The following is a 19,486-nucleotide window of genomic DNA, read 5'->3' as shown; positions in this document are numbered from 1 at the left end:
AATGCTGGAACACTAGTCAGATTTTTTAAAAATCAATAAATCTTAGAAATCCTAGACAGTCAGCAGTTCTTTACCAGTACATTCTTAGGTCAAAACTCGCTTGTAAAATGTGATGCTAGTTAATTTATTGGAGTATTATGACCAAATTTTATTAAGAGCTAATAGGAAGTGTTACTAACTTCCATTAGTTAAATTGTCAGTATGCCTAGAAATGATCCAGAGAACCAACATTGCAAGAACTCACTTCACAGCCTGTTACACCAACTTAACACCAGATGGTAACAGCCACCAGTGGGTGTTCCATGTTCTCTGGAATAACACACTTGGAGGACTTGGACATTTACATTAGGATTACATCCAACTTCAATACTTTAATCTTCAGTCTTTTTGTTTATCCAATACAAGGCCCGATTATCTCAGTTACTGGATATTACACGATACTAAATCAATGTCAAACTGACAATCAGTCTGGGGAGAGACACAGGAAGAATAAGGTCCAATTGTGCTGTTCAGTGCAGATGTTCCCAGGACAGAGCTTGGAGCCCAACCTCGCTCCCATCACACACTGCCCACCAGGCCAAAGCCTTCATAGGGCTAAAAAATGAAGATTGTTTAGCCTGTTTAACAAAGGCAAGAAAGCACAATAAAATGAATTGTTGTCTTTCTATCTGTCTCCACTACCACAGAACAGGAGGAATGCCCTGAATAAAACAATAGCCTTCTTAGAAATGGCTGATCTAATATTCTATTTATAAGCATCTGCAAAACAGCATCACATTATATTTCTGCGAAAATTTCTGTATAATTCTACTGATGCAGAAAGCAATTACAGCTACAGTCACATCCTATCATCCACTGATGCTTTTGACACAAGCCACTACCTACAGTCAGAGAAAAGGTGATTCAAGGCAGTGGTTTTATTCATCTTTAACTTCAGTATTTTCAGGTTACAGTTCATAAAGCAGCATCTAGTGACACTTCTACAAAACAAAAGGTGAATTGGGGAATGAAACCTACAATCAAGCCACAATCACAAGCATAAATGTAAGCAGGAAATGAAAGGTAGATCAGGAAATTCTAAGCAAGAAATTTGGGGTTTTTTTCCCCAACATGCCCACTTCTGAGCAATTACTTCAGGAAAGGCTACTTTGAATACAGAGATGTGCCAAGTACACATCTAGGTTTGCATTAACACATAGAGCATTGAAGCAGAAGGAGAATTTTTGGCCATATATCAAGTGACTGCTTAGCAGAGATGAGCATATGAGATTTCTAAAGAAAAACACACAAATGTGAGGAGAGAGTTAAAGGACAACATAAAAATATTAGCTGGATCAAAGATGGAGAGAGAGGAAGGGAGGGAAGGGACTAATAGAAGGTCAAGGAGAAAAGTGAGTAAGTTCCAGGAAAATCAGAAGAGGAAATAAAGCAATGGAATGCATCTGGCTGAAACAAATAAGTGAAACAACACCGGAGAGCTCTCGGAAAGAATCTGTAACAGTTGTGAAGCGTCATTGGGACATTATAGAACAAGGGGAAACAACGTGCTTTAAAAAACTGCCAAAAAACAAACCTCACAAAAACCAACATTCGCACTGAAAAAATATATAAGACTTGTTTCTCAATTACTTGAAAAAACAAATTTGATTTCTGTTTAAAACCACTGCTGAAAGAATACCTGAAAAGCACCACCGTGACCAGTGGAAGTTACGTGGCAATACAAGTACACTGCTGAGAATATTAGCTTTAAAGTAAAGGGAGAAAGCTAACACGTGCCTCACCTCAGCTGCAGCAACAGAAGCCAAGAAAATACGATTATGCACAAGTTAGAGAGCTTTAATCCCCGAATAAAACAAAAGGCAGGAAGGGCACACAGAGTCATGCCAGAGACGGTAAGGATGGCACCGCCCGACTGAACAAGCAGCAGCAGGCAGGGTCCCTGTGCAGCAGCCACACAGCTCCGAGAGCACTCGGCGCCCTGCCCGGGTGGGACAGGAGGGCCCTGCACCACGGGCCTCGGGAGCTCCACCCGACAGCGCCAGCGCCCCGGGGCCGCACTGGGCGCTGCTGGCCCGCAGGACACGAGCACTCCGTCACTCCGTCACCCAGCACAAGGAGCGACTTGCAGGAGCTCTGTCCACGCCTGCCCTGCCCCCTGCACGGGCCCCGTGGCTCCAGAGCCCACGGAGTTCAGGCAGACTCCACAACATCAAACACCCACTGATGCACAGCCTGACAGAGCCCCGTGCTCTGGCCCCTCCGGGGAGGAGGGATTATTCCAACAGACCAGGGAACGCCACCTTGAAGGTACAGTCCTACCCTCTCCCCCAGTGTAACTAGGAGCACGCGTAGCGGTACAGGAAAAATGCTTCTTTCGGAAAGAAAGTTCACACTGTCCCAAGGTACAAAAGTAAAAAAGCACTCTCAGAAAAACCTTCACTTATCAGAGATTTTCTCAGTAAAGTAAGAACATCTGTAAAAAGAAAAAAACAAAACAAAACAAAACCCCAAGTTTTCCAGCTTAAAACATGCGGTATTTTTTCATGCTCCTTACTTGCCGGGGTAAGACTCACAAGAAAATTTTAGTTAATTGCAGGAAAGACCCAATACATGACAAGCCTTGTGTTACAGTCAGCCCACACAGAAATGCAAAGGCACATAAAGATATAAGAAAAGTTCTAGCAACTACCTGTAAGCTCAACAACCTTTTACAGCAACATAGGGAACACACGTGTTCCATGTGTGACGAAGAAAACATTAATGTCATACTTTAGAAAAGACACTTGGAAAAGATGCGTAGCATTGCTGCTAAATGTTCTGTTAGTGTCAAAACAAGCAATGAATGCCAAGACAATAAATCTACTTGGGCTTAAAGCAAATTGTACATAAAAGATAATACCTGAGGATCTCCAAGGAAATGACTTCTCAGTAGAGCTGCAGAAAGAAAAAAAATTATCACACAAATGAACCTTGTGGTTAGTTTGGACTTTTTATTGTGTTTTTAATCAATCAGAGAGAACTTCACAAACTCCCCAGCAGATAAACTTCAATAGTCCATGTAAATACCACGCTGCAGTGCTTTACAACCCAACCATTGGTTACCGAGTTCAATTCTCTGTTAGTCAGTGGGAATTATTCACGGTAACTTCCTGTACGTCACAGCACCAGGCAACACAGCGTGCCTGCAACAGGGCAGGTGAGAGCACAACTTTCAGCACACAACTCCTGTTGAGGGTGTTGTGCTGTCAGTGACAGCCCACACCAGTGTGCACCACCAGCAGCACAGCGCACATACACCTGAGCAGCACCAGCAGCAAACACTGTTCGGACAGCAGCCGTCACTGCTCGAGGCAGGGTCCAGCACAGGAGCTTTGGGGATCACCACTCGACAGCAACTGGCTCCTACATGTAAAGCACTTCAAAAACTGTAGGTCTGCTTCTGTCTCTTTCAGCGGTTTTTCAGTTTCCAGTTTTCCAGAGAGAATTCCAATCCTTTGGACAGAACAAGTCAAACAACCTGACACACAACTACACCTCTGAGAGTGACACATGCCAGACTGTCCAGGTTAATGAGATGCCTTCAGAGGCAAGCAGGTGTCTGATATCAGGGTAAAACCCAACCTTCTCCTGCATTTTTCCAATACTCATTTTTTATCAAACTATCTTCACCCTTTTGTCATTCCTCCAAGCCATGTGCTTTCCTGTGCTCACAGTAGTACTGATGCATGACTACCCCTACAGACAAATGCAGAATCCATCCATATGTTATTAACATTAGATACTTTAAATATTTTTATGGGAAAACGTATTTCCTCACTCTAACTATAAACTATCAAACTTTGAATAATACATCATTTTTTGCAGTGATTATAAACTGCCGTTTTCCAAACAAAAAGCTCTTTAAAGGAAAAAGAGGAAAGTCCATCAGATGTGAATGTGTCTAAATATCAGCATGAGACTGTGATTTTGGGTAAGACGTAGCAATCTCTAAATGACTTTTTATTTTACTTCTTTCTCCCACAGCTACTGATTACAAAAAACTAGCTCTGCAACATGAACAGCATGAGATACTTATTTTCTAAAATGAAAATAACCATTTAGGAGCCTTTCTGGAAACAAAATATTTGTATAAAAGAGTGCTAAAGACACACACCAGCGCAAACTGAACTAGAGTTACACTGAGACTTCGAGTAAAAGGAGAATTCCAATGCAGACTTCAGGTGTCTGAAAGTCCACCTCTGGCCCCAGAATTCTCATGCTACCTGAATACCAAGTATTCCACTCTTGCCCTTTTGCTCTGAGACTTTTTGGAAACTCAATTCCTTACACTGAGGCAATACGGCTCTGTGCTGCTGGCAATGGTAACACACACTGAATACACACAAATACTTTACTGTCACACACACAAGGCTATAACCTGGAGCACATCCCTGCCCAACACACCTGACTACTTCAACTTCCTTTACAGGCACAGAATGTAGGAATGAAAAAGGCTGCTCTGACTGTGTGGGAAGAAAGTTGCTTCCTCAACACTTCATCTGGTTAAACATTGAACTTGACTCTTATTAAATGATTTTGGAACAAGTCCAGCATACATCACCTACAGATCTCGTCACCTGATTTTGCCACCTAGCAGGTGCAATGTTTTGAAGACAGCAAATCTGTCAGCTTTGAGCAGTAAGTCCAGTGCATTTCATCCCGTTGTTTAAAAGCCACTGTGGTGACACACTGCAGTGCCCGTGCTGAGCTGCTGCTGGAATTAGTCACACTGCTGTCTCTTCCTGACAGCAGCATGTCATATATCCAAAGAGAGCCCACATGTGGCAAGCTGCACTTTGGAAAATGATAATTTAGCCCATTACTATCCTTGAAAAAGAATTAGGTTAGTAGAGTAGACATGCAGAAATATTCCTCTATCAGAAATACCATAAGAGCCTGGTGTGACAAACAGTTTTCAATTAGAGAAGATAGAGACAAACACGACAGTAACACAAATATTTGCTAACTGGAGATGGAGCATGCACACAAACTGTGCTGAAATCCATTTATGCCTTTTTTTTAACCCTTTTGATTTTTTTCCCTCACTTGTATTTTTAAGGATCTGGATTGGTTTAGTTTTTTTGTTTGAGGTTCTGATTAATTTGATTTTTTGTTGTTTGTCTGTTTTTTGGTTTTGCCCCTTCCTTCATTCCACACCTTTTCCTTGCCATTTCACTGCTGTTGTTCAAAGCCACCCTAGATACAAAATTGAACCAGCTGCCAATCTGGCAAAAACAAAAACCTGATAAATGGGAAGGTTTTGCATTAAGTCATTTAGAGACAAAACACACTAAGGGTCACCAGCACTGCTTTACATTTTCATGTGGCAGCTCTCAAACCCTTTCCAGCTTTGAATTTCCAGGTCAGAGCAGGGAACACGTGACATGGCTGTGCCACTCTGCTAAGGCAGAAGGGGCTGGTGGAGGTCGCAGCCAGGTCTCAGCCAGCACTTGTGCACAGCACAGCAAGCCTTCAGGAACAGCACTGCCATTTAGGAAAATTGCAGATTCCTGATTCTGTTAAGCAGTGTGTATTTTTTAAAAAATGGCATAAAGACAATTATGATCTCCTGTTCCTAGACTGGACAGGTCAGCTCCCAGCGCATCTTTTGCAGGTTTTGCATGACATGGAACAGTTTAAGCCTATTATCTCTGCAAGTACTCCATAAGGTGAAAAGTATTTCTAAATTAAACAGCACCACTTGAGAGCAAAGCAGTGATTTCCATCGCCTACCTTCCTGCTTGGCTATACTGCTGCCGTCATCAAAAAAAGGCAACAGATGAAAAAATTAAGTACTGTTTATTAAATATTTATAAAACAGTGAAAAGCTGTAAAAAGCTAAAAATACAATTATGCGAAGCATGTATGTTGCTCACAGATATCCTGCAGCATTCCCGTTCCCTGCGTGGTTGGGATACATCTGTGCTGTGAGGCAGCAGCAGCAGCAGCAGAGGGCTGCTCCCCACGGGCGCCGCTCACAGAGCTGCCAGCCACGCTCCAGTGCCCCGCCAGCCTCAGCCTGGGTTTTACTGGGGCTGGAGCTTCCATCCCCAAAATCTACATCAGAAACACAACTGCAACTACATGCACTACATAGAAAACTTGAGTAACTTTCAATTCTTAGTACAGGGGGATTTCTCTAATAAGATGCCATAAACTTGTTTTACACCTTACAAACAACTGGAAACCAGGAAAATCGGTATTTTGCTTTTCTTCTCAAGGTAAGCAGACATTTTCACAAATATTTTAAGGAAGTGAGATCATTTTCAGTCTTCAACTTTTCTAACAGCTCTCTTCTTGAATTCACCAATACACCTGATTTTTCTACCCTCTCTGCCAGACCCTGTACCAGGAACCTAAGCAATCCTGTGCTCCCCCCAGACAAATTAACCAGCAGTGCCACCAAAACCAGGTACTCCTGGGACTTGCTGGCTGTTTCCAGGTGACCCTGGAAACCACTGATTCTCTGGGTGTGAATTCAGAAAGTGTCTGGAATACACTGTAATCATTAGAGAGGCCTCTTGAAACTGTCCCATAACTCTTTACAGCAAATCTGCATTTTTTTGATCCTTCAGGTATTAATAGAGGTGAATAGCTATTGGTGAAAATACACGTAGAGAGGACATAAGTACCACTAAAAAGCCTTTAATTTATGGGACAAATGAAAGTAAAGTCATCAGGACCTGTACCTTGTGCTGGCGATACTTGGTGACTCTGCTCCAAGCCTACATCTCTCTAGCTGATTAGCCACAATTTGCCTTTCCACTTCCAGTTCTCTGGTAAGTCTTTGAAATTGAAGCTCCTGAAATTTCAAAATAAAAAGAAAAGCATTCTTGACGTTAAAAAATGGGCGTGGATTAACTCTGAAACAATCACTGATTCATCACAGTTGTGTTTTGACTCTTCCTTAGGGGAATTAACTATAAAAGTGGAAATGTAATGGTTCTTAAAATCAGTGATTCATGCAAATATTGATTTATCACCTGTTACAGAAAGAAAAACATGTTTAAGCATTCCTGTGTTTTATTTCTCCTGCAATTAAAATTTTTGTGTCTTCTTACATTACCACAGTCTAACAAAAGCAGCGCCTATAAAGTCAGTCTTCAATTTAATCTATAAACAATGAAACCAGAAAATATCACATCCTAACCTTTCCAATCACAAACCTTCGAATCCTAAGATATCCTACATTCTGACTGTGGCTGGAAACCTTAAGATTTATAACTTCAAACTGGCTGAGTGTAGAGATGTGCTGTTTCACCTTTTCTGAGTTCAGCTTTTTTCTATATTTCTTGATCGAGGGTACCAAGCTTCCTCAGCCTTTGTAAGAGGCTTTTGGAACACAACACTGCAAGGGTGATGTGGGAAATACCAGTGCCGCACAGGACGGCTGTTACCGAAATCTGGAACCATTTTCTTTAGCACTCTGAAATCCAGACTGTGCCACATCAAAGGCTATTGAGGCTTTCTCCCTTCAGGTAGCTTTTATTGACCAGAGAAAAGGGTTCTATTGAGCAACTGCATTATTTTTCAAACTGATACCGTAAACCCTCTGAAGTTTAGGTAAACCATATAAAAATAGATGAACACCAATAGATGAAGCACCACTTCTTACACAGAGGTCAAGTGCAAAGCAGAGCACTCCTTTGATGTGAAAGCCCAAATGACCGATGAGTTTCTCCCGTGTGACTCAGGTGATGGCAGTGCCCTGTGGCTGTGTGGAGCCTGGGGCATCCATCAGCTCCTGCTCCCTGCTCCCTCACACCCCACACCCCCGGAATGGGGCAGGACCCCTGCCCTGTGGCTGTGTGGAGCCTGGGGCATCCATCAGCTCCTGCTCCCTGCTCCCTCACACCCCACACCCCCGGAATGGGGCAGGACCCCTGCCCTGTGGCTGTGTGGAGCCTGGGGCATCCATCAGCTCCTGCTCCCTGCTCCCTCACACCCCACACCCCCGGAATGGGGCAGGACCCCTGTCCTGTCACCGAGCACTCTTGTGCCCCTCCCCAGTAGGATGAAGGGTGCTCCAGCAGTGTCCCAGGCTCCCAGCTCTCCACAGGGACCTCTGCTCCCTGCTCCAGCCCCGAGAGCTTCCACAGCCCCCAGGAGCCTTGGACTAACAGCAGGAGGCTCAGGTAAGTGTAGGAAAAAGCGATCCTAAGAAGCTGAGATACAGATTTTTCTACCAACAACACAACGAGATGCCCTCCAAGAACCCCCCAAAAGAAGGCTAGTTAGTACCTATGCCATCAGGCAGGCAGCTCAGGCCCCAGGCAAAGAGCAGCTGCCCTGCTGCCAAAATGACTGGATTAGATGACAAAACTGAAAAAGTGCTTTCTGAATCTGATCTGAGCCCCTACACCAAAGTGGCTGCTGCACACACACACAGTTGACTGCCCTTCCAGAGGAGACCAGCGATTGTGGACACATCCAAACATTTCTGAGAACTCCCTAACCAAACTGAACAAGCACGCCACCATCCCCGGTTTTGGCCAGAAAAAGCGGGTTTGCATCCAGGACACGTTTCCTGTTCCTTACTATTAAACCAATATTTAAACAGCAATGTCATGGATGCAAACTGCAAATCTGAACCTATTGTTATTTACTGATCTTTTAATTAGATGAATAAAATAAAACATGCAAGGCATTAATTGCTTCCATTCAACCAATCTCTATTAATTTCCCTTTTCATTACCGACAGAAGCTTTAATGAACACATTATTCTAGAAAATCTCTTGTTGTATAACATATCAAGTAATAAATTGCCCATTTAAATAAAAATCTATATTTTTTGCCCCACACTACAAAAATTCCAAGCCAGTTAAAACAGAACTACACTTCTATTTTTCTTGAGAGTAGAAGAGGTGAATGACATAAGTGGACAACAGAGCAATAAATCTTACTTAATTTATTTAAACTACATTTAAAAGCAAACCCCACTTGTATTCTATCAGTAAAATGGAGCTAAGGAGAAAGAGGAGAAAAAGCCACCAGCCCTCAATTTGGTCACTTCAGAGACACTTGCACTGCTGAGTTGGGAACAACACCGTCAGCTGTCTGTTTACATTGTTCCTCACTTCATCTTGGTGTTGACCAGAAAGCCACAAACTGCACAGTGCACAGAACGGCAGAGGGGTAAGAGGCCTGCAACTCATCTGCCAGTTTTAAATCATGCTGATGCTCAGGAAGATCCAGGGTGCTTTTGCAAGTGAGAAAAGTAAGGAAAAAACCCCCAACTCCAGCTCCATTTTCTAGTCTGAGTACATCCTGGCATGCCCAGACTGGGAGTCCAGTGCAGCAGCAGTTTACAAACTTTGAAACAGTGAGGGCTGACTTGTTGCATATGTCTTCGTAAATTTGATATCTGCAGCAGGTGCTATGTCTTAAATACCTGCATAAATACACAAGATGGATAGTTTTAGAGCTACCATTTTTTTTACAGCTGGAATATCTCATGCTTCAAACATTTTCCTTTAACCTTAAATCATGTTATTATTATAGAAAACTAAACCCTAACCAGCTCTAAATTGATCACCTTTCTAGCTTATGCTTCCTTATAAATGAAATTTTATACCACTCTGAGTGGACATACCCCCACGTGTATCTATCAGACATCACACTAGTTCTGGCAGGAACCTATTGGAATTTGTTTCTCTATCCACCCTCTCTGGGAGCAGTGGGAGAGTTCACTCCTTGAACAGGATGCTCCCCGCACAGAGCTGCTGCCCTGGGCACAAATCACAACTCACTGACTCTTACAGCACTGGCTATTGACACATTGCAGGACTCAAATACAACTCTCAATAAGCTTATTAGCATTTGCAGCAGAACACCTATGTGGGAAGCACATAGTAAAATCACAGACAAAATTACAGAGCACACTGCCATGCTGCATCCCAAGGAGCAAACAAATCTTCTCAGACAGACACACTACACTGGCTTGGCCACAACTACTTCTATTCAAAATTATTCAACATACATTGAGGGGAAAAAAGACCCCTGTAATTCTATAAACCTCTTTGGCAGCAACTACTTAATCACCTTATCAAACTGCAGGTTTTATGTTCATAACCTAAAATTCCACTGCAAAGCCACAGGCCATAATTCTCCATAGGAAACTACAATAAAAGAGAGCTTTATCCACAATTCCAGCTCCGGATCAGGAAGCACACACACACACACACGGGGCAGGAGAGCAGCTGCACCACTGCAGGCACACAGGCTGCTGTCAGTGAAAACCAGAGCCCAGAACATTTTGGAACTAACTGTCCAATCTCCTCTGGGAGGCTGAAGCTTTCGGAGAAGGGCTAAACCCCGTGCTGGTGTAGTGCTCACTCCAGATCACCGACTGTTCATCCTTGTGGAGCTCTGCCCAGCAGGAATCTCACTTGGGATGACATTTCACTGCACCAAGGTACAGGCAAGGCCAGTCACACCAATCTCAGCAGCTGAGCCCCCTTTCCATGTGAAAGCTGAGTGTCTCTGAGAGGTTGGTGACTCCGGGGCAAGGGGCAACAACCACTAACACACTGTGCTGGGCTCTTGCCAGCAAGTATTTGGAAACAAGTAATGGGAATGCTGTTTGCACAACTGACCACAAGGACCGCCATTCTCCTGTTGCAGGCACCGGATAATAAAAGAGGGTTTAGGGGCAATTCTGTGCCTTCTATCTGCATCCTATCATGATACCATGTTGCAGATTCACCTTTTTCATTTATGTTAATGAGGAACTTTTATCCCTCACAGATGAGAATGAGGAATCCACATTCACACACTGAAAAATAAAAATTACTTTCTTCCTGCTCTGTTGTGATTTGGGCACCTCAGGAAAAGCACAGACAAGTTCAAACAAACAGTGGTCCAGGTGGCTAGTGAAAGGTTTCCTGGTGACAGCTCTGCAAGAATCAGCAGCAATTACACAAGCAGTGAAGAGAAGTCAGAGATTCCTCTTGGATGGCTCATGCCTGGCTAGCCAGAGCCAGACTGGCCAGCTGGACATCAGAGGAGACAATGCCTCCAATGAACAAAGGTATCTCTTGCAGCTTCTTGACTGACCAGTTCTCAGTGGTTGCTGTGGCAGAAGACTGGGCTAGGGTGGGCTGGTACTCCCAGCTGCAGTAACACTGGGATATGCTAAGTTGCTTCAAATGCCAAATGTCACTGTCTATGAACTATTACAAAGGTAATCGCAAACTGAACTATGAAACGTGTTCTAATCACAAAAGCGTTGTCTGTAGAACAATTGAGCTGAGCCACTTTCAATAGCTCAAGTTACTCATCTAAGAAAGTGCAGTTTGCAATGAGAGGAATATTTTACCTTGTGTTTACTATTTCTTATCCAACTGCAACCACAGTGCAGAGCCACACAACTTCCAACACCTGTGAAAGTCCACACAGTGCTATAGAAAAGGCAACTATATTTTGGATATTTTCATGATACAAACATGCAACAAAGAAGAGGACAAACAAAACAGAAGTTGATTTACACCTTCCTTCAGGTTAACCTCTTGCACTCATCTATGCAGAGTCCTCTGTTCCCACCTGCTGTAATTCAGAGTTAGATCAAGCAACAGACTACTTCAACCCACAGAGAATACCGTACTTTCCAAAATGGATGTCATACTGTAGTGACCCAATATTCAAATTCTCTACCAGAAACTATTGCAGAAAAAGCCCGTACTTCTAACTAACCATATTAGAGCAACCTTAACATTTTCTGTAAAAATTAAGTTTACTCACGCACACAACTGCATTTGCATGCTTTCAGTATCTCAGTATCTTCCAAAATAGAAGACAAAAGATAAAAAATTGGACAGTGTAGAGAGAATCACAGATTACAGGATGTGAGATGACACAGCTACAATTACTGGCTGATCACACTTACTCTGCATTCAACAGCAGCAGACCATTAAAGCCCTTAATACTTTTATGCATGCATTGTTCACTAGTCTGGTACAACAGTTTAGTGCTGCTCTAGCTGACGAGAGATCAAAATTTTAGCATTTCATAGAAAGCTTTCTGTTGCCAGTGGCAGGAGGGAAGAATGGCACTGGAGGCTTTCCCAGGCTGCCTCTGACACATCCTCTCTGAAGCTGTGTGGCAGCACTCGGGCAGCTCTGGTCAGTGCTGGAGCTGAGGCACTGCTCTGCCAGCTGGGCACCAGGGCTCAGTGGCTGCTGGGCAGAGAAGCCGATAATATACACCAGGTGTTCTACAAAAGGTGTCAATACTCCAGTATATGTCAGAGGCACCCACCACTCCAGACAGGCTCTTTTTCAAGGGGAGTTTCTCCTCTGAAGCCTAACAGCACAAAGGAGAAAGGAAAATTACTTCTAGGTCATCATATGGATAGAGCAGTACAGAGAATTTTGATTAAGGAAAGGAGCTCAGTACTCCACTTGAGACAGGAGCGGCATTACACTTGTCCTAGAGTAGGACATTTAGGAAGTGGACATCTCAGACCTGACTCATGGAAACTAAAAATGCTGGTAAACAGCAGAAACTCTAAACCTCAAAGTTCTGGGATTAAATAGGCAAGAGTGACCTGTACCATTGAACACAATACTAAGAGAGTGGGAAGAAAACCCCAGTTCTTCCAGCCATTCACAAAGTGTTGACCAAGATTTTTGTTTCACTCATGCCAAACTTGGGAGTCCATTCAACACAAAGTACTGCCTTCAATTCAGAGCTGCCACACATTTATCACCTAACTGATCACTAGATGCATGCAAATCAGAATTTCAAAGTGAGACTGTGAAAAGGCTGTGCCCAGTTACTGGAAGTGCATTTAGTAAGTCTCTTTTCAGGTATCTCCATGAAGTGATAAGCCTACACAGAGTACTGAATGTACAGAGCTACATATCTGAACTGTAAAGAAATCTCCAAGAGTTAATATCAAAAGTCCTCATCCAAAAAGATGAGATGTTTTAACACGCATTCTTCCTTCAGTTTCCATCTGAAAAACATAGAGGTTTGCTCCCTGCTCCCACACCCTACAAAACCCCTCAAAAATAATGTAAAAAAATTGTACTTAAACAATAATGAAGGGAAAAAGCAAGGTGCACATTCTCTATTTATACGATACAGGTCAATACACTTACACAAAAGGAAAAGATTTTGCTGAAGTCCTGAACAAACAGCACTTCTAGAAAAACACGTAGGGAAACCCAAGAGATGCATTATTATCCATCTGAAAACATATCCAATAGTCCTTACTCTGTCACCTCTTTACAAAAGAAAAGGTGAAAAATTGCCCATCTCTAAGTGTCACAAAGAACAAACTAAAAAAAACAGCCACTGCTGCAAGTGCTTCTGTCTTAGCAAAGACGTTAAAATCAGCATATTCCGGTTACTTTTGAAAACTGCATTGATGAGTGGCTTTTCCTGCAAGACCTTTTCTCAGCCCAGCCACTGAAAACTAATGTGCTAAGCATGAAATTCACAATCCAAATGATCCCATTTAATCTTGTCAATTCAGCAGCAGTTCATTCCAAATCCAGCAGCATACAGCTTGAACACAGAAAATAGCAGTGATTCCACAAACTTACGAGGAGCAGTTGGCAATTAGCTGCCCTACATTCCAACCCCCCCAAAAGTTACTGCTACCATGCTGCCCCTACAATTTTTAACAAGCTGTTATTTTACTATGAAAATTCTCAATTTACTTATAACATGGATAAGAGACTCCCTACATAACTTATCTATGCAGGATTCAGAAGTATAGACACATTTTACTTTTATTTAAAACTTGTTTCAGCAATTCCTAATATACTTCTATCCATGGTAGTATGGAAGCCTCGTAACGTTTTAGAAGTGAAATACACCTTTAAAGGAAAAAACATCCCAAACCTCCTCTCAAACAAACCCATAGAAAACAATCCCCTCCCCAAATAAAAAAATAAAAAGGCCACAACTCAAAATCCAAAATACTCAAAATCCGTCATCAAATCCATCTTTAAATCCACATAAAGACAAAAAATCTGAAAATATGTTTCAGCTTTATTACAATTAGTCCTGGGATTTCCCTGCATTCAGGAAGGAATTAATCTATTAGAATCACAGAATCACTGAGGTTGGAAACGCCCTCCCAGACCACTGAGTCCAACCTGTGCCCAATGCCCACCTTGTCCCCAGGTGCCACCTCCAGGTGACACCTCCAGGGATGGGCACTCCAAAGCTCCCTGGGCAGTTCCTGCCAAGGCCTGAGCTCCCTTTCCATGGGGAAATTCCTGCTGCTGTCCACCCTGAGCTCCCCTGGGCCAGCCCAAGGCCGTTCCCTCTCCTCCTGTCCCTGTTCCCTGGCAGCAGATCCCAAATCCCCCCCGGCTGTCCCCTCCTGGCAGGGAATTCCAGAGAGGGAAAAGATCCCTCTGGATCCTCCTTTTCTCCGGGCTCAGCCCCTTTCCCAGCTCCCTCAGGAATTCTCCAGCCCCATTCCCAGCTCCCTTCCCTTCGCTGGCCACGCTCCAGCCCCACAATGTCTTTCTTATCCTGAGGCAGCCCAAACTGCCCCCAGAGCTGGAAATGCCTCAGCAGGGGCAGCACAGGGGATGGGCACTGCCCTCGTCCTGATGGCCACGCAAGGTTTGACAAGGGCCAGGTGCCTTTGGCTTTCTCGCCCACCTGGGCTCACGTTCACCTTAAGACAGATATTGAGCTTTGTCAGAAAAGCACAAAGCTGCACTGATCTGAATTTCTTCACAGGTTACACCTGCTCTGCTCGTGTTATTTTATAACTCTGTGAGTGAACCAAAATGTTCCTTTCCTAAAATATGACCAAGGGAGATTGACCCATCTGTCTGACACCTGACTCAAGGAGGGACTGAGCAGAGTCAAGAGGACACACTCCAGTTTGGTAAAATAGTTGCTAAACACTGATTTGAGGTCCTAGGAAATCGAAACAAACGGAAACAAATGGAAACTTTATTTAGAAGCAGCTTGTAGGGTTCATGGCTAATTAGTGCAACTTTTTACATAATCGTAACTATCGTTTCAGGGCTGTGGCAGAAAGCTTGAAAGAATTCAATACATTTCTCTATCTTAGAACTACTGTAGTAATTTTTAAAGTTTTAATTAAGTTAAAATCTTGCCCAATTTGATAAGTAATAATAAGGGCTTTTCTTGATTGTGTTTCCACCGCAGTGTTTCTGAAACACTCGGGTCAGGGTGTGGCAGCTCTATTTTACAAACAGTGACCTGCTGCACCTAGAGCAATTCCTGTACCAAAGGAAACAGCAAACAGTGTAGCAGTTTCTGTTCAAGCTTAATAAAGAACTTCACTGGAAAATATTCTGTTCTGGGCTTTCTGCCACACAGGAAGGGTGTTGAACATGTCAGTGTCCATAATTATTATCAACAGAAAAAAATACCAGAAGGCAGCAGTTCAGCTCTTAATTCCTTCACATTATCACTTCCAAGACTGCAGGACAATTCACATCTTCCTCCCCTCACGCTCATTTTATGTGTCTGTACATTTCACAGGAAGGCTCCAGTTCTGGAGTTTGTGTAAGGGTAATGATAAATGACAATTTAACTTTTTTGAGTTTTCATCAGAACTTAGTTATGTTATAACCACATATTTAATAGTCCTTCTATAAATGGAAAGAGGAAGAGGTTTTAACCTCCTTTTCCAAAGAAAGAAACATTTCATACAAATTTTTCTCTAGCACTATTAAAAAGACACAAACATTGCTTGGGCAGGCAACGGAACACTAACAAAAGCCTTTAGAGCACACCCGTGTCTGGAGCTGTTCCCGACAGCGCTGCCCTGACTGATTGCTCAGCGGGACCCAGCAGAGCTGCAGCTGCAGCAGGAGCTGTCCTGGGCATGGGGATCCCTGCCTGCAGAACAGAGCTGTGACACTGCACCCTGGGGATCCTGCCTGCAGAACAGAGCTGGGACACTGCACCCTGGGGATCCTGCCTGCAGAGCCCAGCTGTGACACTGCACCCTGGGGATCCTGCCTGCAGAACAGAGCTGTGACACTGCACCCTGGGGATCCTGCCTGCAGAACAGAGCTGTGACACTGCACCCTGGGGATCCTGCCTGCAGAACAGAGCTGTGACACTGCACCCTGGGGATCCTGCCTGCAGAACAGAGCTGTGACACTGCACCCTGGGGATCCTGCCTGCAGAACAGAGCTGTGACACTGCACCCTGGGGATCCTGCCTGCAGAACAGAGCTGTGACACTGCACCCTGGGGATCCTGCCTGCACAGCCCAGCTGTGACACTGCACCCTGGGGATCCTGCCTGCAGAACAGAGCTGTGACACTGCACCCTGGGGATCCTGCCTGCACAGCCCAGCTGTGACACTGCACCCTGGGGATCCTGCCTGCACAGCCCAGCTGGGACACTGCACCCTGGGGATCCTGCCTGCACAGCCCAGCTGTGACACTGCACCCTGGGGATCCTGCCTGCAGAACAGAGCTGTGACACTGCACCCTGGGGATCCTGCCTGCACAGCCCAGCTGTGACACTGCACCCTGGGGATCCTGCCTGCAGAACAGAGCTGTGACACTGCACCCTGGGGATCCTGCCTGCACAGCCCAGCTGTGACACTGCACCCTGGGGATCCTGCCTGCACAGCCCAGCTGGGACACTGCACCCTGGGGATCCTGCCTGCACAGCCCAGCTGTGACACTGCACCCTGGGGATCCTGCCTGCAGAACAGAGCTGGGACACTGCACCCTGGGGATCCTGCCTGCAGAGCCCAGCTGTGACACTGCACCCTGGGGATCCTGCCTGCAGAACAGAGCTGTGACACTGCACCCTGGGTATCCTGCCTGCAGAGCCCAGCTGGGACACTGCACCCTGGGGATCCTGCCTGCAGAACAGAGCTGTGACACTGCACCCTGGGGATCCTGCCTGCACAGCCCAGCTGTGACACTGCACCCTGGGGATCCTGCCTGCAGAACAGAGCTGGGACACTGCACCCTGGGGATCCTGCCTGCAGAGCCCAGCTGTGACACTGCACCCTGGGGATCCTGCCTGCAGAACAGAGCTGTGACACTGCACCCTGGGTATCCTGCCTGCAGAGCCCAGCTGGGACACTGCACCCTGGGGATCCTGCCTGCAGAACAGAGCTGTGACACTGCACCCTGGGGATCCTGCCTGCAGAACAGAGCTGTGACACTGCACCCTGGGGATCCTGCCTGCAGAACAGAGCTGTGACACTGCACCCTGGGGATCCTGCCTGCAGAACAGAGCTGTGACACTGCACCCTGGGGATCCTGCCTGCAGAACAGAGCTGGGACACTGCACCCTGGGGATCCTGCCTGCAGAACAGAGCTGGGACACTGCACCCTGGGGATCCTGCCTGCAGAACAGAGCTGTGACACTGCACCCTGGGGATCCTGCCTGCAGAACAGAGCTGGGACACTGCACCCTGGGGATCCTGCCTGCAGAACAGAGCTGTGACACTGCACCCTGGGGATCCTGCCTGCAGAACAGAGCTGTGACACTGCACCCTGGGGATCCTGCCTGCAGAACAGAGCTGTGACACTGCACCCTGGGGATCCTGCCTGCACAGCCCAGCTGTGACACTGCACCCTGGGGATCCTGCCTGCACAGCCCAGCTGTGACACTGCACCCTGGGGATCCTGCCTGCACAGCCCAGCTGTGACACTGCACCCTGGGGAGCCCAGCTGTGACAGTGCCACTGCTCACCAGTGAGCACCCCCTCGTGAGCTGCAACTTCAAATGGACAGACTTAAAGCAACCACCAATGTACTTCAGGCAAATGGGCCCTAATGGCCATTTGTGACAGGCTAAGATGGCACAAACTGCTGTTTGCTGAGAGGGGACTGAAGGTATCTGTAACTCCTGGATGACTTCTCACACTGCAGCAGCCTCTGGCAATGATACCCTACACACTGCAAATGTGAATATTAATTTTAACACTGCTAAGAAACTTTTAGGGTTGCTACTGTCATCTTAAATTACTTCTGAAACTATTAAATTAGGCATGAAAATTAAGATCGAAATTTCATCATTCTGCAGAAAATTTGTGTTTAACAAGAAAGGTATAATGGGTATGAAAACTGTTGATATCAAGAAGTTGTAACCTAATTCTCACCTTGTTTAAAAATATTAATATGGGACAACACAAGAACTAATACATCGAGTGTTTGCATTCAGAACTACCATCTTGAATTAAGTCGAGATTTATCTTAATGTAAGTTCCAAAACAGAGACAGCAAAGCAGATTTATTCTGAGATTTAGATGTTAAAGTTTGTGTATGAAGTCAATAGAGATGACCACTACTTCTCAGTACGATACAATGAAAGCCAAAGTACCCCTTCTCCCTTTGTGTTCTTTAAAAAAGAAAAAAACAATAGAAACTTTAACTGGAGCGTTTCCTTGTAGAACTGCAATTTTTCCCACTTGAATGATCTTCACAAATTAAGGCTGAATTTGATTAAAAATGCAATTTTGTCTTTCCTACAGAAACTATCACTTTAGATACACACCCATAAATGCGCTGGAGATTTAAAATGTATTACTACCTTGGTATCAATAACTGAAACCAAACTCAGAGTATAAAGCCCATTCTTTAATAAAGTACAACTAATCACACCCAATCTGTATGTGCAGGACTCTGTAGCACTGAACACTGTGCTTTGCAGGACTTACAAGGGCTGATTCCAAAGTTGCATCAATTCTACACCAGCTTTTCTTCTTTCCTTGCCACTAAACCAGCATTTCCAGTCTGACTTACAACAGCAGTGCAGACATTCCAGGGGATACACAATAGCAGAATGATGCCTCTGTTTCATGCAGGTAACCGAACCCCTTATATCCAGATTCTAAAACCGATAGGCGAAACAGACTACAGGGGCCTGGGCCACATGCCCCAGAAACAAACAGTGATGGTTGTTGCAGCAGTGCAGGAGGAGCCAGCGTTAACTCCACACACACGGTGAACTGATGAACGGCTGAAAATGAGGCGGATACCTGTTCCTTGACAGAAGCTAAAATGGTGGTGGCAGTAGTCTCTGGTTCCATGCCTGGGCCTGTGGAAGTCTCCTGTGCTGTCTGCGGCAGCCCCTCCTCCACCATCGGGCTCTGCTCAGGGGCTGGCATTTTGCCTGTAATAACAAGATTTTAAGATAGTTTACATTTCAGCCAGTGATGTTTAAATCCAAGTTTTCAGGATTATAAATTATGCTAGTTTATTTTTCTAGAAGCTTTCCAAACTTAACTAAATTAGCAGAGAACTTTGCATTACTCAGTCTCTGTTGTGTGACTGTTTCACCTTCACAAATGGACACCAGAATCACCCACACAACTCGAAGGTTGGGCAGGAGCAAGCAGGCTGCATGACGCTTCAAGATTATTTTTAAAAACGCTATTTTGTGGTTGTTAATAAAACTAGCACAATTCAAGATGCATGAAAAATACTAACTAGTGTTAACTATTGAGAACGCCCAGGATCAGTACAAGTTTA

At 44.8% G+C, this 19,486-nt stretch overlaps 1 protein-coding gene across 2 annotated transcripts in view; it reads right to left on the bottom strand.

Moving 5' to 3' along the window:
• PKP4 (plakophilin 4) overlaps window positions 1-19,127 on the bottom strand; it is a 40,061-nt gene extending 20,934 nt beyond the window's left edge. For both annotated transcript variants that reach the window (XM_066190504.1, XM_066190505.1), the window contains exons 1-3: window positions 18,994-19,127; window positions 6,729-6,841; window positions 2,900-2,934 (exon numbers count right to left, since the gene is read on the bottom strand). In XM_066190504.1, the coding sequence (XP_066046601.1) occupies window positions 2,900-2,934; window positions 6,729-6,841; window positions 18,994-19,122 (277 nt within the window). In that variant the 5' untranslated portion in view covers window positions 19,123-19,127. The remainder of the gene's footprint in view (window positions 1-2,899; window positions 2,935-6,728; window positions 6,842-18,993) is intronic.
• Window positions 19,128-19,486: the final 359 nt, after the last annotated feature.

This window comes from Chamaea fasciata, unplaced genomic scaffold (assembly GCF_029207755.1).
Source record: "Chamaea fasciata isolate MVZ Bird 193981 ecotype frontalis unplaced genomic scaffold, bChaFas1.0.hap1 SCAF_8, whole genome shotgun sequence".
In the NCBI taxonomy this organism is placed as follows: domain Eukaryota; kingdom Metazoa; phylum Chordata; class Aves; order Passeriformes; family Sylviidae; genus Chamaea; species Chamaea fasciata.
This window is presented reverse-complemented; position numbering and strand designations above follow the sequence as displayed.